The sequence below is a fragment of the Mugil cephalus genome, chromosome 18, assembly GCF_022458985.1.
Source record: "Mugil cephalus isolate CIBA_MC_2020 chromosome 18, CIBA_Mcephalus_1.1, whole genome shotgun sequence".
Taxonomy (NCBI): domain Eukaryota; kingdom Metazoa; phylum Chordata; class Actinopteri; order Mugiliformes; family Mugilidae; genus Mugil; species Mugil cephalus.
In genome coordinates, this window is record NC_061787.1 from 19,819,946 (window position 1) to 19,845,041 (window position 25,096).

At 42.6% G+C, this 25,096-nt stretch overlaps 1 protein-coding gene across 2 annotated transcripts; it reads left to right on the forward strand.

Annotated features, from left to right (window-relative positions):
• itgb1a (integrin, beta 1a) lies at nt 1-23,908 on the forward strand. Of its 2 annotated transcripts, XM_047568090.1 has the most exons (17): nt 1-288; nt 13,911-13,977; nt 14,321-14,406; nt 14,872-15,091; nt 15,181-15,351; nt 15,722-15,960; nt 16,255-16,410; nt 16,507-16,602; nt 17,034-17,123; nt 17,341-17,481; nt 17,576-17,778; nt 17,869-18,107; nt 18,206-18,428; nt 20,346-20,581; nt 20,753-20,919; nt 22,133-22,210; nt 22,719-23,908. In XM_047568090.1, exons 2-16 carry the CDS (start codon nt 13,911-13,913, stop codon nt 22,208-22,210), a joined length of 2,412 nt encoding a protein of 803 aa, XP_047424046.1. In that variant the 5' UTR covers nt 1-288; the 3' UTR covers nt 22,719-23,908. The 2 variants fall into 2 exon arrangements, with proteins under 2 accessions (XP_047424046.1, XP_047424047.1); XM_047568091.1 differs by lacking the exon at nt 22,133-22,210.
• The last annotated feature ends 1,188 nt before the right edge of the window (nt 23,909-25,096 follow it).

A 25,096-nucleotide genomic window follows, 5' to 3' on the forward strand; every position in this document is an offset into this window, starting at 1 on the left:
CTCTGCCTCCGCTTTCCTCCACTTCAGACCGAGGAGAAGAGGTGAGCCTGTGAGCCGCTGCAGCTTTACCGTTTCCTTTTTTCTCCAGCTTTTGAACTGTTCGCCCCGTCTGGTTTCGGCAAGACACGGCGTTTAAAGTGTTTCTGTGCGAAGGGGAAGCTGGAGGAGGAATGAGAAATCTCCTGTGACTTTTCCGTGGAGAAAGTGGCCCCCGGTGCCAACAGGGCAGAGTGACTGTCATCCCATCGGTCCGCTGCTGTATGTGGCCTCGGAAATAACAGCACCAAGGTAAACCATGACATTTATCACAATCAACTCAAAGAAGAACGACGTTTTATAGTGTAGTAATTATATCTTTTCTTTTTTCCTTTTTCATTCTTTCTTTCTTTTTTTTTAGATTTAGTAACATTGTGTTTTTCTATTGCTTCATGACATGTAAATTGTTTTTTTTTTCAGATGTTATGTTGAACTGTCATTTATTTATTTGTATTTTTTATTTATTTATTTTTTTTGTATTATATAGTTTCACAACAAATAGTTCACGCTTGAAAATTAAAGTAGTTTGTGATGTAGTTCTCCACTACCAGAGCAGATGCAACAGGCCGTTGTTGCACCTCCGAAACGTGGATGGTCATATGAACAGGCTTCAAAAAGTGGTCTCACATGATTTGTGTTAGTTGCTACACATGAGATGCTGACAGCCGGGGGCGGAAGAGCTTAATGTAAAGTTTAACACTCTTTTGGATGTCCCAAAGAGACAGACGACTGTTTGATTCTAGGCTGAGGACTGGATGAACTGAGAGACATCAGGTCACACAGAGTAGCTTTCTGCCAGAGACTAACAGCCGCTGCTTATTATTGACCATGAGGTGCGTGATTGACAGGCCTCACGGCTTCCATGGATTGGATGAAAGGGGGCGGACGGGAGGATAAATGCAGCTGAGCACGCTCTGACTCCTTCAAGTGTGGATGCAGGAGTTTAATCAAGGAAATGGAGGCAGGAAGAGATGCAAGGACAAAAAGGACTGAGGAAGGAGACCGGGGGGAGGGGGTGGGGGGGGGGTCTAATTGAGGAGGAGGGTATATGTAGGGCGGTTGAAAGACGGTAGCCAGTGGCCGTCCCCTGAATGAATGTGACCTCAGGACCCCCCATGGGCGCCACAGCTGCTGCCGGCTCCCACCTGATTTACGAGAACCACATCCAGGCCTTTTTTTTTTTTCTGCACATGTGACATTTCTCATGACTGTGTTGGTTTGTCTCTTGTACCGGTGAATGACATGCGTCGCATGCCCCGACGGAAGTGACGAATGCGCCTCCTGTGATTTGCCGTGCTGGCTTTGGGAGAGGAGACACACATGCTTTGTGCCTTTGGGCAGGGTCTCTGGCTCTGAGGCGTAAAGTGGCACAACCAATCTTCTGTTTATAGCCATTTACCTCCACGCTCATACAACACTTTCACCGCAACGTGAAAGTTTGAAAGCAGGTCGAGGTCCCAGAAGAGCTGTTATCCATGATTTGTTAGCAGCGACCCACCTCGGCAGCCTTTTCCTACATCCTGAAAGTTTCCAATACCATAAGGCTGCTCCAAGCCCAGTTAGATTAAAGCATCTTTCTACACAATATGTCTCGGTGCTTGTGTTCCGTTCCATTCTTCTGGATATTATTTTTGGCCCAGATTTGTCTATTTTTGCAGCTAGATTGCCGGGTGGGCCTAACTCTCGGTTTTGGTTTGCGCTTCCCTTCCCTATCCGCTCTTTCCCCTCCACAGTGAGCTCAAATGCCGTTCTGGGATTTTTTTTATTTTTTTTTAGAAGAGGAAAAGAAGAAGGGGGTGGCTCCTTTTCTAAAAACAGCCTCCCAAACACCAAGAAGGAATGGCGTGGTTAAACATGACCTCCGCTCGCTAAGGTTCGCCGAGAATATGAAGCTAAACATGTTGTGTTGGTTGTAAATAGTAGCAGACGTTTGCGGGATCCGAGATGTGTCATGCAGCGTTTATTATTGTGACAGTTTATGAAGTTTTAACTGCGGGGAAGAGGAGGAATTCTTACGGGGCTTTCATTCACTGGGGTTTCAAAGGGTTCGTGTTTAGAAATGTGGCTTCATTCACGAAAATGAGGCCCGGTAGGAGATTACGCTGGTGGAAATTATAGTGGAAAATAGGTGCAGGGTATCGAACCTAAATACCGTGCTGTTGATACTAGCTGCCTTTGTGGTGAAAGTATGAAACAGAAATCGTCACCCGGACTCAAACTTGGGTGCAGAGTTTGCATCTACATGGAAAATGTCCTTAACCGCTCAGTCCAACAAGACACACTTTATTTACGCTCTCTTTCAACAGACAGTATCTGTTTTAAATCAGATGATTTTTCCCCTTTTATAGACAAACGTCTTGTTCTTTTGTTAAATGGAAAAAGTGAAAAAAAGAGAAAAAAAAATCCCAGTTTTAGTATTTCGAAAGAGGTGCAGTCTGCGGTATTTGTACTAAATCTCAAGTGTGGTTGTAGGGGCATCCAAGAATATTATGGCAGTTGTTCATGCCCAGAGTAATCAATACACCAGTCAGACATAACATTATGACCACCTCCCTAATGTTGTGTACGTCTCCCTTGTTGCCTCTGAAACAGCTGTGACTCATCAGAGAATGGACATGGGCCTTCTGAGGGTGTCCTGTGGCTCCTGTGGGTGGAGGGGAGGGGCCTCTGTGGACCATCCCACAGATACTTGAGTATCGGTTTAAGATCTAGTGAATTTGGAGGCCAGGTCAACACCTTGTTCTGTTCTTCATGTTGTTTTGAGCTGTTGAGTTGTGTGTGTGTCTGTGTCAGGCTGCATCCTGCTGGGGATGGCTGCTGCCATCAAAGAGTGTCATTGGTATGGGGTGGGGGTGTCTGGTCTGGTCTTGGTGGGTGCTACACGTCTAAGTAACATCCACATAAATGCCAGGTCCATAGATTTTCCCAGCAGAACATTGAATTGTCACGAGACTATCAATGCTAATGTTGTGGCTGATCGGTGTATAATGTTTGCTAAACCCGTCATTGATTGGGAAAAAGCACATCTCTCTGTATTAATGGAAGGTCATAAACTCAGAACTCATAATTGATAGTTGAGAGAGACAGGAAGTGATGGGGAAGGAACTCTTGACAAATGCACAGGCTGGAATCAAAACTGCGTCAGTGCAAACAAAAACAAAATGACAGATTTTATGATTTAGTTATGCTTCACCTCTCTATATGCATGTCCCTTCCTCATATGCATCAACATAAAATTTCTGTTCAATGTGATGTTGACAACTCGGTGTTTCCTGGCCCACAGATACGCCACAGACGGTGGAAGATAATGTTTGTTCTAACGCCCTGTGAACTGTGTGAGGTTTGAAGAACTTTGCAGAGTGTAACAAGTCACCTCCCCTGTCATCAACAAATATACCTACTCGCTTACATTCATCACCAGCTTAGTGAAGTTTAGAGACACCAGTTTTTAAGTGTGTATAGCAGAGAAAATTTAAGCCTTCAACTCTTATTCTTATTAAGAAATTCAACAGACTTTTAACAGAGGCTAAAGAGCAGGATGTTTCAGTTTGTGGCCCCTCACCGAGCACCAAGAATGAAGCATGACAGATATTCCTTTACTGTTCCCACGAGGAAATGCACGTAACTGTGGAGTGCTTACTGTTCCAGCTCTGCCCTGCTTTCGCTCCTGTGGTAGCGGAAACAGGGGCCCTCTAGTTTAAGTGTGAATTCTGGGGTCCTAATGAAAGACATCTGAGTGTCATTAATGTGCCAGTTTTTTGAGCGCGAGGGCCTCAGCGGTAACACGGTGGAGTGGAGTGGAGGGGTCCACAGCTGGCCCATTGCAGGGTTAAAATTAGATTAAGACCAAACTTGGATTTTGAGCTGTGAAAAACAGAACAGATACGTAGTTAGCAGGAAGGTCTTGTGACATTTGTTGACAGCTTTTCTGCTACTGTTCTCACATTTTCACGTTTACTTTGTGGTTGAGGTAGAAATTTCACAATTTTTGTTCAATTGCCTTCAGTTTGGAACAACTTCCCAAGGTACCTGTAAGGTTTCATCCAGCTCAGGCCTTTTTGGTGCCTCTTAATAGCTTGCATCACATCATTGTATCGTTTGTGCTGAAATGAATTGTATCCTCCCTGTCGTTCAACTCGGAATTGCAACATCAACCTCGGCCTGTGGACGTGACCTCTTTTTAGCAGACAGTTCGTCTCAGAGTAGCAGGGTCTCTTCTCCAGCAGACTGACTGTTGGAAGCATTGGCTCTGGAGAAACAGTGTTTATTCTAGTCTCCATCCCAACAGACCGTGCATTAATCACTACGCAGCTGCAGACATTTGTCAGAGACTGCAGGCCGCTGTCATGTATCTAAATGATTCCTCTCATTGTTGCAGCAGCACAGGTGCCGCTCTGATTTTTGTAGATCGTCCCAGAGATTCAATATCGGCGTTCGCCGTTTGTTAATGTCCAGTTCGGTGCATTGGCCGCGTTGCTGACATCGTCTAAAGCCGATTCCAGGCTCTTTTAGCTACTCCCAGAGCTCGGATTACAGCGATGGCCTGGTTTTAGGCTCAGATCAGACACGCTTGGTTCACACAGACAATATGCTGCCGTTTTGGCAGCTCACAACATTTTTAACTCTTCGTTTTCGAGGCGGACTACTCCCATTTTTCATTTCTCCCCTGTATATCTTGCCTTCTTTTTCCCTCTGGATAGCAAATATGTCACTTTCATGGCTTCACAGGGGAAGTTTGGCTGCTTTCCAGGCGTCCTGATGCATGCTTCCTGTGTGATCGAGCCGAGCTTCCTGTGTTTCAGCAAAGGAAGAGCAGACTCAGCAAAAACATGGAGCTTGGTGAGGCTTACTGTACATCAGCTTCCAGCTCCGCATACTGAGCCCAGAGCTCACGTAGTCACAGCCAGGCAACCCCTCACGATTCCCAAAAGCAGTCCAGGTTTAAGTCTGCTGCTGCTTAGTGGTGAGAACTTACCTTCTCAAGATTCACTTTTATAGGAATAGCGTAAACGGTAAAACAGATGGTTTTCTAAAAAAGAAAGATTTTGCAGATGTTTGCGGAAGTCTTGTCCATTGCCATCATCCCACCCCTTAATTCATCAGCAGTAGCACTAGATAAGAATGACACAGGATGTGTGGTGACACACCGTTTGTACCGCAAACTACTGTAGTGAACCGGATTACATTTATTCTACCTTTTGGAGTGACTGCGGAGGCCATGTGGGGAGGACAAGTTCGAAATAACTTGTTAGCGCTGCACGGCTATTTTCAACACAACACCAGAGCCATGAACAGCGATATGGGCTTGGCCCTTTTCCAAGGGTTATGGACTTGTTGTACTCCGCTGCTATGGGACGATGTGATTAGACATGAACCCTGTTCAGTGTGAATGTATTTTGGCTTGTGCTGAAGTGTTATAGATTTGTGACTGGAAACGTTAGAAAGTTTAAAACCCCCCCTCTCAAGAAATGTATCTTTAGCCTCTGTCACACACACAAGGGGAATGTTGGCAGGCTTCTAGGCAACATATGTGGCTAAGGGTTTTGTGTGAGAAGCAGAACAGCATTTTTAAGGCCAGCAACAAGCTCTCTGTTGAACTCCTTATAAAACAGGAATATAGTCTGTAGCTACCACCCTTATTACTCTATCACAGTGTGCATAATTATGGGTGTAAAGGGACGACCATTACTGCTACTATAACCTGCTTCAAATACCCGAAACACTATTTTAGTATGTCCTTTAGTCAATCCTTTAACCAGAAACACAAAAGTACTTTTTCTAATTCGCTGATGTGTCATCATTTAAGCATTTAGTCTTCCTGTTTCTCATGAACAATGAGCCACATAAGCACTAAAACACTCGGTGCACTGGTCCATGGAATCCACAACTGTACTCCAGTTTTGTCATGATTTGGTAGATTGCTGATCGTTTCTTTTCAAAGAAGGAAAATGTTCAAAAGCGCGTCCTTGACCGTAATAAATAAAAGTGACACAAGAGCTACAGCATACAGTAAGAATTCACTCTGGCCGGCTGATCTCAGTTGTACGGTTAAAAAAAAAAAAGTAAAGTAATGGCTTGGATCACTAGACGTCCCAAATAAAGAAAGTCTCTTGCCTAACACAGCGTCAAGTTCAGAATAGTTCGGAAAATACACTTAATGTAGTTTTACTCTACTATTAAACACGCCGCTGAATTCAGTACATTGAGATATTTAAAGTAAATACACATATCAGGCCTAACATTATGTCCACCTTCCTGATGTTGTGTAGGTCACCCTTGTGTCTCCAAAGTTGTAAGTCATCAGAGAATGGACTTGGGCCTTCTGAGGGTGTCTTACAGATACCTACAGATACCTCAACAGTTTGGCATATAGGGAATTTGGCTGCCAGGACCAAACGTTTCACAGCAGAACATCTCCAGTCAATCGTCATAATGTCATGACTCATTGGTGTATATTAAAGGTACAAAGAAATATTACAGACTGTATCAAGAGACAAGCTAAGTACTACAACTACTTATATAAATAACTAGAGCTTGGTGAAAAACCAAAGTGGTTGTTGGTGAAGTCAGATGTGGTTGTTTTAGGACTGTTTTAATGTAAACTGGTTAAAGAAATGCGAGTGATCTTTGCAGTGTTGAAAAAAGTTTGTCATTCAGATTCTCCAGCTTCCGTTAAAATTCTCATGTAGCCTGTTGCAGTTTTGACGCAAATGTGACTACACCATTGACAGTCTGTAAAGGCGAGGGTCATCATAGCTTAGTTCTCTGTGTGGCACCTTTTTTTTAAGAAACCACAGTGACACTAGCAGCAGCTTCATTAGTTACTTCCTCTGCATTACTGGCACGAATCACTTTAGTTTGCAGGTAATTGGTAATTGATAGTTCACAGAGCTGAGACTGAGTATAGTACAACAGTAGTTTGGCAACATGTCCTGTGAGCAGCTGTGTTTCTTTGCTACATTCTGTTTTTTTACTTCACCTTTAACTTGTCTCTGAATGACTCTTGCAGACTATTCGGTTTGTGCATTTCAGTAGCCGAACTGATACAGTATGTTCCTTCTGGGGTGATGTGAGGTCTATTTTTTTTTCTCTAGCCAATGCTGAAAGCAGAAGTGAGGCAACCTTTCGCTAAAGGAACACACAGCAACCTTGAGAAGGCTATTTCTGTGAAACCGACGTCACCCAAGTTGTTTTGTTGGCTTTCTGCACCATTTTCCTGCAGCTGTCGCTTCAAGACGAAGTGCAGCAGAAGTTGAGTGCTCTTGCTCCGTGTAATGCTTCATTACCGGAGTGTGTCATAAGTTTTCATTAGCGTGAAGGTGTTCATTTTTTGTATCTTATCTTTTGTAACATGCATAGGTTGTTAGATAATAGTCACAGCCTATTTTCCATTTTCTGACAACATGAAAACAGAAAAAGAAGTAGGAAATAGTGGGAAAAAAACTGTAGGAATGGCAGACTGACAGATGGATATGATGGAAAACCACTGGGATCCTTATATTTGCTCCCTTGTTCCACTCCAGCAACTGTTCACTACAATTATTCTTCGTGCGATTTTCCATTTCTTGAAGCTGCGTCTATGGTGGAATAGTATTAGAACTGGAATTTTGACGTAACCTGGAAACTATGTTCATATTTCTTGTCATCATTTGTCCTTCCGTGTCCATCACCTTGAGTATTTTTCTTTCTCCCCCCCTTTTTTTTTTCTTGTGTGGAAAATTCACATTTCAAACTGAACAGGATTGTGTGCACATATCGGTGTCCTTGGAGCAAAGAACCACTAAGAGATAAAAGGCACCGCCGTCTGTCTCATTAGTATTATTTATCACACAGAGGGACTTTGACTAGAGAGAGGGGACGGTGAGTGGGAGCACTTTAAAGATCAGACCCTCTGTCGCGGTCTCAGAAGGCATCCTGATTCATTGCTTTTGTCTGGTATGAGAGGGTCCTCCGGATGACGGTGGGGGGGGGTGGACTGAGACACACAGACAGACACTGTTTGGTATTCTCCTTCAGTTCTGACCGGCGGCTTGTGCGTCTCAGAGCTCGGACGTGTTCCCCGTCTCTGCTCTGTTTGGAGGGTATGCGGAGTCAAAGGGGCCACTGGTTTGGCTCTGCTCACAGCGGAGGGAGTGAACTGAGCAATTGTGTGGGCGATAAGAGGGAGGAGGGGGAGGCAGAGGAAGAGAAAGAGAGTGGATGGGAGTATAGGATGCCAGAGATATGCCAACACTGGAGCGGCTGAACACACACTGGAATGTTTTAATGTAGTTTTAACCAAAGTCTGGATTGTTTAAGTCCTGAATATCTGTTTTTATTCGCTTAGTTGCCTTTACTACAAAAAACACCACTTACATTAAACGTCTTATTAAAGAGACATACTTTAGAAACGAAGAGGGGAGGATTCAGAGAGACTGAAGCGCTAACTCAGCAAAGGCAAAGGAGGTTTCAGATCTTTCCTTTCAGGCTACCCCTTTTCCCTCTGAGCTGTGCGCCGCCCTTTCCTGTTTTTCCTCCTTTTCCATTCCTTCCTTTTCACGGCCGTAGAAGAACGGCCATTCTCAGCAAGGAAAAGCACCCGGGCTTTCTGCTACAAAGAGCGCTGTGACTCTGAGCTGCCACCAGTTCTTTACTCTTTTTACAGCGCGTGCTTTAGTGCGTCTGGCTGTTTCCCTCCCTGACTCTGCTGGCTGTTATTCATGTCAGCTCCCGCTGTAGTAAGTACTTCTAAGCATTTACAAATGCGGCTCAATTTAAAGGAAAGTAAATCCACCCTTTCACAGCTCAGATGCTGCACGCCTCCGTTTAGCTGGGGGTTTGCACGCCACAGGTTGTCACAGAGGGGGCATTTAGACACACCAACTTTTTATACCGTATTTTATATGGTCTTTCAGTGGGTATCACCAGTTACCGGTGACTCATCAATGTCTAATAATTGTTTCCCAGTTAGAGACTGTATTAATAGCAACGAACATCGGGGGTGTCACAGCTCACGTTTCCCCCCAAAGTACAGTCCCCATATTACATGTTACTATCCTGGTCGGGGAGCGTTCAGTCCCTCAGGAATGCCTGAGAGGTTCTGCCCGTTTTAGTCACGCTCCTCAGTGTCTGCCATACATCACCCTCTCCTGCCACCTGATAGAGCTTCAGAGCCGCCATTAGTCACCGCTCAGGTGTGGGCGATGAGTTTCCAGGCACCGGAGAGCAAGATACATTGACAAATTTATTTATCCCGTGCTAAATTTGGTATCCAGTAATGTCATTACACGAGCACAGGAGGAATTACAGTCAGCACTCTGTGTGTCTGTGTGTGTGTACTGTATATATACGTATTTACGCTACCAGTCAGAGGTTTGGACACACCTTCTCATTCAATTCGTTGACAAAGTGTGTCCAAACCTTTGGTGGTGTATGTGCAATGTACATACAGTGTGTGTGCTGTTGTCTAAATGAGAACATCAGGAAATAGAATTAGAAGAATAACTCACATTTGTCTGTTTGTAAACTCAGACAAGAAACAGTCTGGAATTTATTTTATTCTCAGGCATTTGAGAAATCTGGTTGTTATGTAAACTTTCACATGCATACATTTGGAATTGTGATTCATATCTTTCACAAGAAAAATGTTAAAACTGATTATGAAAGTGTACTTAGTGGAGAATGCACATTTCAAACCTCATAAATCATTACCAGCGTTTACAGTGATGTTACTCAATGATACGAGGTAATGTGGTCTTGGCACTATCGCGCCTGCTCCATAAAATGATGTGTAGGGGCTTTTCAATGCACTGTGGTTCCTGGAACTCAGTTCTCCCTCAGAGGAGTGCAGTTGAAGGCTGCCGGTGAGAAATATGGTTCTTCCCGACTAAGCAACCATGACAATATGAAAACATGGACAAAACTTCCTGGGAAGTGAGATGTTTGATGAGGGGAAATGTGGAGCCAGGAGGTCATGTAAATGCTATGGCACGATCTATCTGTGCAGGTGTACTTCAAATCAACGTCAGACTGCACTGTCTCCCAATATTGATAAGGGTACATCTGCAACAATTAGTCAACTAAATAGTCATGCTGAACTGTTCTGGTTCCAACTCCAGATGTGAGCACTTGAGGATTGTTTGTGTTTTTTTTCTGACTCTAAACTGACTGTCTGGATTGTGAATAGTTTGAATCATACTTTATTTGCCCTTAAGACTGTAAATCTCAATTCAGTATTTTTAAGCAGATTACGTAACTTTGAAATAATAAGTAGATGTAGTTATTAAAATAACAATTATACTGTACATATTGCAGAGCAGTGGCAAAAATGAACCAAAGTAAGCTGTGAATGCGATCAGCAATAAATCCCACCCCTAGTCATTTATATTCATGTTTTCATTCATCTTAAAACTGCATTTTTATGAAATGTATTATAGTGCCAATGTTGACCAGATAACATTAGATTTTGTTGTCATTGCAAATGTTTTCTCGAGATGCACAAGTACAAGGCAACAAAATGTAGCTGGCATCTAGCCAGAAATGCAAAAGCAGTAAGTTCAGACTATTTACATATGTCCAGATCATTGACTGTATATACTATGGACAAACCCATCATGATGTCACCCATTGGATTCTGAGCCTCGAAAATGAAGCCCGAAGTGGGCGGAGACCACGGTCGCCATGTTGGCTGAGCTTTACTCCGCCCACACTCGGACACTCCAAATATGGACATGGGGGTCGTGATGGGCGGAGCTAAAGCAGAATGGATGTTGAGAATCGCCCCTTTCAAATCTCTGCTACCTGTTAGCTTAGACTACCACCAGTGGGAACGGCCTAAATTATGCAGAATTTTAAACCTTAATAAAAAAAATAAATGTACCAGTCTGTAAATATGTTTAATATTGCTGTTAAGTTGGGCTTTTTAACATGGTCTATGTTGAATGCTCCCTTTTAGAGCCATGGGCATGGGCTTCATCGCTCAGACCTGTTATCGCCTGGTCCAGATATACATATGAATTTAAGTTAAATTAAAACAGCTTTCCATTGTACACAATGACCATTGACAGCAGGATATATACAGAATAAAACTATGGCAATTACAGGAGAATATGACTCTGACACTCCTATAGTCTACTGCACAAGAGATTATGTGTGTCAATATGCTGTAGCTTTAAAGGAGCATAACATCCTGCTTTCTAACTTCAGCCATATATTTTATTGTATTTTTTTTTTTTAACTAAGCATTCCTCCGTGCAGCTGCTTAGCTTCACAGGATGGAAGACAACACGGTTATTTTTCTAACCTGACACCTCGCTGGAATTTTATAGCCTTAGTTTGCATTTGAATGATCCCTTGGCCCCGCATGCTGGAGCTGGAGTCTACGAAAACCCCAGCAAAAAGAGAAGAGTGTGTGTGTGTGTGTGTGTGTGTGTGTGTGTGTGTGTGTGTGTGTGTAGTGTGTGTGTGTGTGTGTGTGTGTGTGTATGTGGTTTCCGTACTACAGGAATGTGAACCTAGATTCCTTCAGTTTGAGGCTGGACTTTGAGTGAAATCTGTTGTTTTTGTGAATATTAACTCCCAATTTCTAGACCTGTTTCAAACATCTGTAATCCTTTAATTTTAGGAATATGTCGCCATCTAGATTGCCAGATGCTAGACGCCAACTAGATGTGGTTTGAGCATGAAAATAAAACATGCACACACTCCGTGCCGGTAACAAATTTGGTGTCCATGTCCAGCAGTTCAGAGTTTGGAGCCAGCAGATCTAATCTGGGGGGGCTGTAGACAGGCAGTCTGCTCCTGTGTGTCTATATAAACGGACACACTCACACAGGCAGTCAGGAATGCGTCAGTCAACACATCACACTGAACTGAACGGCAGAGCTTGCTTTACCACATTTAACAGAATGCTCTCTTTTAATGGAGCCCCTATGAATAGCCAGCAACAAACAGCGGTCAAAAAAAAATAATAGAAATGTTACGTCATGTCGTCTCTCACTGACCGTCTTCATTTCGACCCTCATTGACAGTATCCAAGTGTGGTCGGCGTTAGCTTCTGTGGAGATGGTCTTTGAAAATGACCATAGGTTTGTGATTTATGGTTGGGTGGGATATTGGCTTGCATTCCACGTCTTAATTAAATTCGGTACATGCTGATTCCTGGCTGGCCAGTGAACCTTTGTACAGCACCAACCAGCTACTGGATCTTTGTCTTTGGCTGTTGCTCACTGCAACTGACAATGAGTGGTGATAAGAATCTCAAAAGCATACCAGCGCTAACTAAATCTTTGGAAAAAGTCGATTTTATTGGCTCACATAAATATAATCTCAGCTCTGTTCTCATGACTTTCATTTCCATTAAGGCTGTAACCTCAAACCCAAGGAAGACTCAGGCAGTTTCATACTTCCAAGCAGCTTTACCTACATTATATTAGTTGGTGATAGATGGAAACTGGATTGATTGCAGTTAAAAACTTTGTACAGACGCTCTGTGTGAACGTCAACTTCTACCTTCTTTCACCACTATGTGCTAAGGAGTTTTTGACTATAATTAGATTTGCACAAAATTGTGATCACATATTCATGCTGCATATTTGATTTTCTTGATGAAATAGAAAGCAAACAAGTAAGCTGGTTTTCCACTTTAGTCTCTATCTATTCAATGGTTGTTCATGAAATTTGGAGCTGACATTCATGAAATCAGCAGGATAAATTGTTAATTACTTTGATCCCTTTAGTTTTCTTTTAACACCATTATCAGACCAAACTTTCACTATGTCCAGTTAAATGCCATATTAATGTAAAAACGCCGTCCCCTTAGCTGTAATTTACACTAAGGGCTAATCAGCAAATATACAAAACATCTGCATGTTAGCTCTGTTAGCGAGCTTTAGCTCAAAACAAACTACTTTTGCATTGATTAAACTTAACATCATCGAGAGGCCTCTATGGATCATCCCACAGATACTTGATCAGTTTGGGATCTAGTGAATTTATAGGCCAGGTCAACACCTTGTTCTGTTCTTCATGTTTTTGTTAATTGTTCCTAAAGCATTTTTGTGTGTACCTATGCCAGGCTGCATCCTGCTGGAGCTCTGCTATGGGGTGTAAGTGCCTGGTCTGGTCTAGATGGGTGGTACATGTCTAAACGTAACATCCACAAGAATACCAGGTCCAAAGGCTTTCCAGCAGAACACTGGGTTGTCACAAGATGGTCAGTGTTATTTATTTCTCCCGTCAGTGGTCAAAATGTTATGCCTGATTGTTCTAAGTACATCCTTGCATAGCCACAAGCAAAACTGTAAACTGTTAGCAAATCAGGCTTTTAGTGTAGAGAGGGGCCCTCCAGTCCTCTTATCATTAGTAAGTCATGAGCTTTGCATTAAGAGAAGGCCAAGATGCATTGACATGGTTGACCGAAGAGCCTGCAGTCAGACAGGGGATCAATACAAAGGACAGGAGAGGGGTTTACTCCAGGGAACTTGATGCTATTTACAGTAAAAGGGATTGTGGGGTAAAAGGCGGGTCAGTCCACGCCAAGGACAAGCTGCTGTGACCATGTCTGTGTAGAAATACACAAATACATGCATGTCGAAGTGGTCTGAATTGTATTAGCGGACCGTAAGCCTCTGACAGGCTGAGAATAGCCAAGCCCCCATCACTGGATAATTTATTACCTCCACTTATAACCAGGCCATTTACAGATTCAATCTGTCATCTCACTGACACTCATCCTCACTCCCCTGTACCCTTTGTCCTGGGAAATTATAAATTCAAGCGTTCGGGCCACCAAGCACAGTGGCTATCATTCTAAATAAAGACATCACAAATGGCATATCATTTTTCACTGATCACATCATCACATTTAAAAAAAAATTTTGTGTGTGTGTTTTCAGATGGACCTCAAGTTGATCTTGATATGTACGTTGCTGGGAGCTGTTTGTTACTGTAACGCTCAAAAAGGTAAGATTTCTTTGTTAGATCTCATTTTGTCAAAAAATATACTGTATTGATGTCATTTCATTATACAGCACACATATAGTTCATATCATTGAGTCCATCTTTCAAGAGGGTTCTGGCTATTTATGCTTACTACTTAATGAGGCCACTGACCAGCGCCAGCAGAGCTCCACCTCAGGATCACCAAGCATAGATTTTAAATGGAAAGGATGCAATATTCCGTCTCTGTCTCCAATTACCATCGAGCCGCACACTGTTCCAGATGAATTGATGCGTATTCACGGTGGGATTAACAGGGCTCTACTGCTGCTCCCTCTGACTCTTGTCTCTTTCGTTTTCCATCTAGAGGGGAATGAGTGCATCAATGCCAACGCGAAATACTGCGGGGAGTGCATCCAGGCTGGAGCCAAATGTGGCTGGTGTACAGAACCGGTATGTGAATCAAAGCTGTCAGCCATATTTGCTGCTGAGCAGTGTGGTTTGATGCCATTGTTGTTATGAGGCGTTTCATGACTTGCTTTGGATGGTGCTTAAAGCAAAATTACTGATTAACTTAATGATCTTTTTGGAGTTATTCATTATTTGTTTAGTTGATGAGATGTCAGCAGTTAATACCGTCAGCTCACTATACTGACTGACTGAGCTATTAAATATTCTTTGAAACGATTCCTACAGTGTCTTTAGTTTGGCCATCTCTGTCTTTTAAATGTATTTCAAACTCCATGGCAACCTCTATACCTCGATACTGTATGAGATACCACACAATGACATTATCAGGCTTTTTGTTTCAGAGTGAAGAAAAACACACATACAGAAATCCAAGAACTAATTTAATTTTTTTCAAGTCTATCCTGATGGATTTATTTCCTCTGATTTTTCCCGTGCTGCCGCTCTTAGGACTTCCTGCAACAAGGCGAGACCGTGTCGACCCGCTGTGATGAGCTGGAGTCTCTGATCAACAGGGGCTGTCCGAAGGACATGATTGAGAACCCACGCGGAGAACGGAAGGTCCTCAAGGACAAACCGGTGACCAATCGCAAGAAGGGAGCAGAGAAATTGAAGCCAGAGGACATCACCCAGATCCAGCCCCAGAAACTCAGACTCACCCTTCGATCTGGTGCGCACACATATTAATGACGTTGTTCTGAAGCTTCTCCTTATGTTTGTCACAGTGGCAGTTATTTTATTTGTGGTCCCTTTATGCAGGCGAGCCCCAGACTTTTAACTTGACGTTCAAACGAGCAGAAGATTATCCCATTGACCTGTACTACTTGATGGACCTGTCCTACTCCATGAAGGATGATCTGGAGAACGTCAAGAACCTGGGAACCAGTCTGATGCAGAAGATGGAGACGATCACCTCAGACTTCAAGATAGGTGAGGATTTTTAAAGCCATATTTTAGAAGTTTTGTCTGTAATAATGTAGTGTAATTAAGACTTTGCATGTGTTTAGGAGGAGCCAAGGATTTAACTGTCCTATGTTTGGACAACCTGCAGCGTGTCTTTAATTAAAAATCCCCACCCCACAGTCTTTTAAAAATATTTTGGGGTCTAGTTTGACAGGGTTTTTATAATATGTGATGCAGGGAGAAGACACTTGGACAAAGATATAGAATGAGGTGGAAGTTGTGGTATTTTGAAAACAACCTTAATCCAGTCACCTTACCAATCCTTTACGCAAGTAATCTATCGGCTTTCATCTTAACTCATTTGAAGTGAAACTCTGAACACAACTTTGTTTGAAAGGTTTTGGCTCCTTCGTGGAGAAGACAGTCATGCCTTACATCAGCACCACCCCGGCCAAGCTGCTCAACCCATGCACGGGCGACCAGAACTGCACAAGCCCGTTCAGCTTCAAGAACGTCCTGAAGCTCACAAGTGACGGCAAGAAGTTCAACACCCTGGTGGGCCAGCAGCACATCTCTGGAAACCTGGATTCTCCTGAGGGGGGCTTTGACGCCATCATGCAAGTGGCTGTGTGTGGGGTAAGAGCTTGAGTGTAGGAAATATTCACATTAAAGGTAATTTTCCCACCATTATGGCTCTAGCTTGGAGGGATTCAGCATCATTAAACGTGTTTATGTGCTCATGTGTGAAAAGGTATTTTATGAGTTCTTGGAGTTTACGGGGAGATTTCTGGATGCGGTGATAATTGAAAGACTGTGTGTCACATTTTATGCTACTCAAATACTTAATCAGAGTTTTTAGTGTCGGTATAAACTGATAGTAAAACAATTCTTTGCTAATAGCTCGATGATTTGTTTATTGCCATTCAACAGGAGCAGATAGGCTGGAGGAATGTGACTCGTCTGCTGGTGTTCTCCACTGATGCCGGCTTCCACTTTGCTGGAGATGGTAAACTGGGCGGCATCGTTCTGCCTAATGATGGAAAATGTCATTTGGAGAACAACATTTACACAATGAGCCACTATTATGTGAGTTGCTCAGCTGTCTCTGAATGTTTTGCTCTTTTAAACGGTTACTTTAAATGTGTCGTAAATATGACTGTTCTCCTCCATCTTCTTCTGAAGGACTATCCCTCCATTGCTCACCTGGTTCAAAAGCTGAGCGACAACAACATCCAGACTATATTTGCAGTCACAGAGGAGTTCCAGCCTGTTTACCAAGTATGTTCTTGATTTTTTTAGCATACTCTTCCTCATTCTTTTGTCTTGCATGCATGTGTGTGTTTGGAAGATGTCCACTGTGTAAAAACATCCAGCTGGGCTCAGGCATCTGTTGCAAGTTAATGGCAGCAGCCTCTTGAAGTTGTGATTGTTTCCTTCAGCCGAGATGTTGCCTTTTAGGCCAGTTTAACTGGGCTCTGTCCAAGTCTGGCGAGCTTTAGTCGGATGTTTGGTTCATTACTAGTCATCTCAGGCTGTGATAGAAAACGCTCACAAAATAATAGTTGACACTGTCGCTCTGTATCTAGGTGCTGTTGGGTGGTGTATTTGTGTATTACAGCTAAAACAACACCTTTACAATATTCATAAAAGTAAATATTTAAGATTTTGTGTTGCTAAAACTTTGTTCTTAAACTTTCTTTTCTTGTCAGGAGCTGAAAAATCTGATTCCAAAGTCTGCGGTGGGCACACTGTCTGCCAACTCAAGCAATGTAATCAACCTCATTATAAATGCCTACAATGTAAGTACACTGTTGGGACTGTTGACTTTATGAGCTCTTTTATAAAATTATCATTTGCTCACATGCGCCACATTAAAGCATTCAGCTTGTTGCTTTTCCCCAAACACATACTCTCATCTAATTCTCAGCTAAGCCTTTGTGTATCGTACACCGTCCATCCAGAGCTACCAGATGGCATTCCAGCGCAGAAACATTCATCTTATCTTTATTTTGGCAGTCTCTCTCGTCTGAGGTTATTCTGGAGAACAGCAAACTTCCAGAGGGAGTGACTATTGCGTACACGTCCCGCTGTAAGAATGGAGTCGTCAGCGAGGGTGAAAATGGACGGAAGTGCTCCAACATCTCCATTGGAGATGAGGTGAGATGGAGGAGGTTTATCTTTTTGTTGCTGCTGTGTTAGCACCTCAGTGAACCATTTCTAACCCTTTCTCCGAAATTCCTTAATTCTCTAGGTGACATTTAGCATCAGCGTGACATCTAAGGGCTGTCCAAAAAAAGGAAAGCCCGAGACTATCAAGATAAAGCCTCTGGGGTTCACAGAGGAGGTGGAGATTACCCTCCACTTCATCTGTGAGTGTGAGTGCCACAAGGACAGAATCGAGAACAGTGATCGCTGCCACTTTGGGAATGGGACCTATGAGTGTGGAGCCTGCAAGTAAGTCAGTTTGTATTTTGCAATGCATAGCACAGAAAGTGTCACTGTTCTTTTTTTTATAGCGCAGTCATGATCTCTCCATTTGCCCAGGTGTAATGAAGGCCGTGTTGGCAGACAGTGTGAGTGCAGCAGCAACGACGTGGCTACAGAGGACATGGACCGGACCTGCCGCAAAGACAATGGTACCGATATCTGCAGCAACAACGGAGACTGTGTCTGTGGCACGTGTGAGTGCAAGAAGAGAGACAACCCTGAGGAGAGGTACAGCGGCCAGTACTGCGAGTGTGACAACTTCAACTGTGACCGCTCTGGAAACAAACTTTGCGGAGGTCAGTATGTCGGTGCTACTGTCCTTTACATTTTTCAGCACTTAGTGCAGGTTGTTTAATGCATGATGTTTTTCTTTTCTTTTCATTCTTAAATTAAGGGCATGGACGCTGTGAGTGCAGAGTGTGCATCTGTGACCCCATGTGGAGCGGCACTGCTTGTGACTGTTCTGAGGACGAAACACCGTGTATGGCCAAAAACAAGCAGAAGTGCAACGGTAGAGGAGAGTGCATCTGTGGCACGTGCAAGTGTAATGACCCCAAATTCCAGGGACCCACATGTGAAACCTGCCCCACCTGTCCAGGAGTCTGCGCTGAACACAAGTAAGTCAGAAACTATGCATGTCCAAATATGTCTGTTGATTCATTTACTGCATTGCTTTGTAGACTGATCACACTACAAGAAATAGAGCAGTGACTCCTCAGGGTCAAAATTCAGCCAAAGCAAATCTGAGGCTGTGGGTATTTTCCAGAGTTACAGTGCAAAATTCCTTCTTTCTTTTCCCCTGGATTGTATTTCTTTCCTGAGACACAGCCGAGGGAGGTTTTCCTGACGGGACACAATACCAGGTGAAAACGGGGTCATATATCCATGGCCAAATCAAGACGTATTAGCTTTGGCTGAACTTAAAAATGTGTCTTCAAACTGTGGATTTTGAGACGGACTTAAAAAAACAGACTCTCACATATAAAGCTTTTCCTTTATGGCTCCCTTTGAGCTTTTTCATGATACACCTAAGTACCTTCTTAGTTTGAACCATAACAACCTAACCAATATAGGTAGATACTGGTAAAAACACAGGGCATGCCCTTTATGGCCTAGGAAACGTGCAGGATCCACAGTCGAAAGTAGTCCAGGTCTTCCTGTCTTCCCTCATTATTACTGGGCCTGTATGGCCAGAGTATGGGTCTTTGGAACCTTGCTCCAGCTGTGGTTGGGCTGAAAACAATTCAAATCAAGAGTGTGCTGGGATTTCAAATGCTGCATACGTCAGAACCCCTTGTTTTAAGCCAGCCTTTATGCAGTGGTTGGGAAAGGACTGTCTATATTCAAGGGTCTCTACATTAATAACAAATTTGCTACTGACTTCACTCTATTCCTTGAGACACTGTCCAACACAGCTGTTTTTATGACCATATCCTCAGACATCCCACCTCTAAACATCTGATCACACAATTTGTTGCTTTTTTCCCGCTGGCCACCTCTTCCTTTCGCATAAAAGTGGGGAACGGTAGACCTGCGCGGACTTTTCAGGTGAACCATGATCAAAAGGATTAGAGAGGATCAAATCATGCACGTCAAGACTCCGAGTCATTCAGTTTAAAGTCACTGATTGTTAGGCCGAACTGAACAGTATCTATCCCTCTGTTTTCTGCTATATGGGATAGGTGCAACTCAAGTCACGGGACCCCCGCTCATCTTTTCTGGGCCTGTCCCAAGCTTAGGAATTTCTGCGATGATATCTTCCATCTGCACAGAACAATATATAACAGACGGCTTGCTGTCTCTTAGTGATATCAGGTTGCTCCGACCAAATACTGACTCTCCCTCCGCTATTGCGGCAAGCTTTTACTGTATGTTTGGCATGGTTACTGCATGCTAAAAAACAATGTTAAATGGAATGCTTATTCAAGATATCTTAGTGTTTTATTGACTCTCTGTGACAGTATGTAGAGTGTGCACGTTGCCTTTGAACTTTCTAAATAAAATATATATAAAACAAAAAGATTTCATATCAGTAGGCATAGTCATCATTTGATTCAGTGTCACCAACACTCTGTTTGTGTGATGCACACAAATTCATCATCGTAATCCCAAGTCAAACAACCAGAGCCCTTCATAAGATGTCAGATAATATTCCAGTAACATTAAAAAGATTTATGCGCATCCGTTCATGCACTGCAAACTGGAACTACTAATAGTTAATGCGTCATCAATGCTTCAAAATTTGCCAAAATGTAAACTAATCGTTAGCAGAATAACGGGACTAAGTCATGTTAATCTCTGAACGGACGTCACGGTTTGAGCAGCAGCCTTCGAGCGTTAAGAACATTCTCTGGAAAAATGATAGCTGCTGAGTTTTTCACTTCATGCGGAACCTAACTTCTTTCACCTGTATCGTAACTGCAGGCGAGTTTTTGGGAACGCGCGTCTAAAGGCTCCGTGCAGCCAACTGAACGTGCACGAGCATGAATCACTTTCTTCACTGCTTTTTAACTGTTGCTCTGTATTCCTTGCAGAGAGTGTGTTCAGTGCCGCGCGTTTGGCACCGGCGAGAAGAAGGAGACGTGCGAGAAAGAATGCGGGGACTTCACTCTGTTCACAGTGAAGGACAGGGAAAAGCTGCCCCAGCCCAATGACGCTGCCTACCCCGTGATGCACTGCAAGGAGAGGGACGCTAACGACTGCTGGTTCTACTACACCTACGCTGTCAACAACAACACGGAAAAGGAGGTCCATGTGGTGGAGACGCTGGGTAAGCTAGGCCGACATGAACTGGGGTGTGGAAGCTAATAACGGGTTTTGCTGCAAAAATAGGCCTTTTGTTTATTCCCATACAGCCGAGTAATGGTCTGTTTTTTTTTCCATAGTCTTGTTATTTGTGCCCTGTTATTTTAAGCTGCCTAAACACTCTGCACCGTTTCAGACTGCCCCTCCGGTCCTGACATCACCCCCATCGTGGCGGGCGTAGTCGCCGGCATCGTCCTGATTGGCCTAGCCCTGCTGCTCATCTGGAAGCTGCTGATGATCATCCATGACAGGAGAGAGTTTGCCAAGTTCGAGAAGGAGAAGATGAACGCCAAGTGGGATACGGTGAGTGCCTCTGTGAAAGACGAGCAGGATGAATGTTTTTGATTTTTTTGGTTATTTAAATGTGGAAAACAGGTGTTGTTTGGCCGCTCTGCGAAGCCAGCCACTGTTTGGGACTGGAGTTGCGAAGGTCATTTGTTGCTTCTAGCAGCAGATGAGATTTGCAGACTTGTTCAAATCATTATGAGGCGTCTAATTCCCGTTCTCTGGGGTCTCACAGCTGCAGAGACCGATTGAATGTGTTGCTTTTGACCAGCTCTCAAAATGAAAAAGGAAAAATGCTGGAGACTGTGGACTTTTTAGGGAATGCTATGCACTCTGAGCATAGCCGGCCTTTTTCTGGGGAGTGGCCTCTGCTCCTCCTCTTTGTAGCATCATCAGCCAACATCAATATGACAGAAAGATGAATTTGAGCTCAACTTAATGTGCAGTAACATTACTCCATCTAGTGGTAGAAGTTTGTCATAACACGTGGCTTTGTTGGTTCAGATGTCCTTCATCAGCTCTGAGTCCACTCTGTTTGTGGAGGTCTCTTATTGCCATGGGCAGGGAAGCATATGGCTCAGGATCCCCTTAATTTACAGAAATGAGAAGTTGTTAGAGAAACTCTGAGTAGCCTAGATTATAGATAACAGCTACTACAGCATAAGACATGTTGAAGCCACTGTATGAGGCTCATCCTGACCTCTTTTGTGTTTGCATCTACAGTATACTGTCTTGATCTTTAACATTCGGTTTACTTTTTAAACTAGCTAACAATTTTGTTCCAGAATCTAGGAATGTTGGCCACGGTCAAATTAGAGGCAGGAATTTGATAATGCCCAACAGAAGCTCCGTAATAAAAATAGCATAATGGTCTTCAAAGCGTGACATGGAGATCTTATTAGAGCCCAAAGTCAGAGACAGAACAAGGTGTTGACCTGGTCTCCAAATTCAAGTTTAAGCAGTAGAAAAAGACGACTGTAAGTAATGAGTTAAGTTGAGGTGCCCTAGTAGGTAGGAGATGGAGCTTTTAGCCGTCTGCACTCAAGAACCCATTCTGTCACTGCTCAGTAAGATCTTTCCATTTGACTATAAAGTGCATTCTGACCCTTTTTCTCATGCTGTCTTAATTTCCTCTTTTTCTTGCTGGACTCTCTTCAGTCATTTGTCTTTCTATGCTGTTGCTCTTTGTTTTCCTGCTCAACTCTATTCTGTCCTCATTGTCTGCCTGTAGCAAGAGAACCCCATTTACAAGAGTCCAATCAATCAGTTCCAGAACCCTCACTATGGACGTAAAGCTGCTGTCCTTTAAGTTTGTATTTCTTTTTCCTTTCCACTTGATTTTCCTGCATGTACGTTTTATGTGTGTCAGATTTCTTTCTTTCTTTCAGATTTTTTTTATACCACCTTTTATAACTGTATTTAAGGAACCATAGGAGGAGTGACATTGTATACATAGTTTGAACAGGAGTGCATGTGTGTGCTGTGTCAAAAAAACAACAAAACAATGCAGAAAAAATCCTGAACACTTGAAGTATTTCAGGATTGTAAGTTATTTCAGAGCAGAAACACCAAACCTTTACTTGGTAAGTATTTTATCTCAACACGGGGCCTCATTTTTACCTCCTGTCATCACAGAAGCATGTCTTTTTACAAAGCGTGATCCAAAAAAAGTCACATACACAATAAGAGGTGATGTTTTTTCGTTGTGTTTAATTGTAACCTTTTGTGTGTGTGGAGAAAAAAAATAACAATTTGGCAATTGTTTTTTTTTTTTTTTTTTTTGTAGATTTATGACCATTAACTTTTTTGCTTTTCAGGGCGAAAATCCGATCTACAAAAGTGCTGTAACAACCGTGGTGAATCCCAAATACGAAGGCAAGTGTTAGCGTGGTAGCTTTCAAAGAACTCTCCTATCAAGTATCTGACGGCTGCAGTTTTTACAGCAAGTTTTGGGTCTGACCAGAGCACATGGTGGAATTTATGTGCTTTGTTTTTTGTTTTTTTGTTTTTTTTCTTGTTGCTTTATCATTATAATGTATCATTTGGCCACTGCATCTGTATTTTTTACTAACACTTATGATTTCTATGTATTTGTTTCATTTTAGATGTACAGTATACAGTATGTGTATATACTTTTAAGTTGCATATTTGCAGAAGTTGATGATATTACGGTATTTTTTCTCCTGCTGCTGGACTGGTAAAGGCAGAGAATTTCGCTTTTTTTTTAAAGTGCATAATATAGATATAAATATATGTAAATTCTTCAGCTTCTGTCACACACTCTCATGTCTATGTTCGTCCCTCTCCTTCATCTCTCTCTGTGCACTGACTTCCTGTGAGTATCCTGTGAGTTTGTTCCAGAAAGGACCCTGAGCTTAATGTGTAAATTGTCAGCCATAGCAGCACATTATGTTTGATGTGTGTGTATATAAAGAAAACTGCAATATGAAGGGTTGAATAGTAATGAGCATTCGACTTAGATTGGACAATTAAGTTGAGTCACAGTAAAAAAAAAAAAAAAAAATCAGTGGTTGTAAATGTAGTTTTTTTAACTGAAGCATAGAAACATCCGCTGTTTAAGATTTTTTCCACTCTTATTGAGTACTGTTGTAAACATACAAGATAACGGTAAGTATCAGCTACTATCATTTATATTGTTGATATATTATCACTAAATGGATTGTGTACCACTTGTTTGAAATTGTGAAATTGTAGCGATGATGAACAATCAAAGGATTTGTATAGTTAGGAAACAAGTAAGAGTTTAGGTAATTAGATATTACGCTGTTTGCTAACTGCAGTACCTTACATGCTCATTCTCAGGTCCTTCCCTGTGTCCCTGTCAAGTACACCAAAAATATGTATTAGTGTCGGCTTGTTCACTTGACCGGTGAGCTCATTCATGTGGGTCAGTTGTGTTAGTTTCGATGTTTTTTAAACTGTAAGACTGAAAGTGTCTGTTGAATTGTCACATCACATGAATCACCTCTGAAATGTTTTCACACACCTAAATGCCTCTGAAGCACCACACACAAAGCATTTACAGTATTTTTTTCAAAGTGCCTTTTATTTCAAGACCACGTTCACTCCCAATGCTGTTTATGAGTTATTTATTAAATAAAGTACAAAAAAAAATATTTCTGTCTTGTGTTGTTGCTAACCTGTATAACTGAGACAAACCTTATCTGCTCTGAAAGTATCTTTAGCCATTTTGTTGATGAGGTGGAGCAAGAAAAAGCTTTCAGAGATCTGGATTTGGATCAAAACATGAGGCCCAAGAATGGAGCCATGGGGAACGCCACATATCCTTTCCTAGGAACACTAAGAATTGTAATTAATGCACTGGCACAAAGTCACACAGTTCCCCAGTCTGTCTACAACAGACCTGGGCATTTTACGGCCCGCGGGCCGCATACAGCCCTTTGGGCATTCCCGTCCGGCCCGCGGTATGTCAGTCATAAGCACAGATGAACTGTGCATGCAATACGACTGTGTTGCTTTTATTTTGAGCCATGATGTGTTATTTACGTCATGGCACTGTTAGTTCGTCAACAACAAAAAAGGTAAGATTGAAACAGCTTCTTGCCATCTATTAACCCTCAAAAGCCTGAACGGATCGCTGGCATCCGTCAAAGCGGCCGATTATGAATTACCGGAAGTCACAGTGGTTTGCGCTATTGACAGTATTCATTGTGACTGAACACTGGTTAGTTGTGCTTTTGCCTGGAAGACCTTCGTGACATCTCAAGGGTATAACTAACTTTGTTTTTACCAACAAATTCCTCCAAACAAGTCTCTCTTGCTGGGGCTCCGCAATCGTTGCTCTCCAACCTGCAGCCGACAGCAGCGGTGCGTCATCATTACCGTAATGGCAGTATTTTTTTCTAGAAAGCGCAACTTGAATATTATCCATCGGGGATTACGGTAATTCAAATACAGCAAGCTTCTCTTTGTGGGCAGACGGACATTCAGTTCTTAAAGGGTTAAACATTTATTGAGATTTATTGAGATACAGGAAATAATTCATGTAGCTATATGATCCACCGACATTTTCCAAAGAGGACAAAGTTTCCAACATTCTAATGCGTTATATCCAAAACTACAGATCGATTGTGTTTCATTTTCCTCTTCAACCTACACCAAAACTCTATTTACAGAATATTCTTATGTTTCTGATTACCAGTAGCAGCTTATC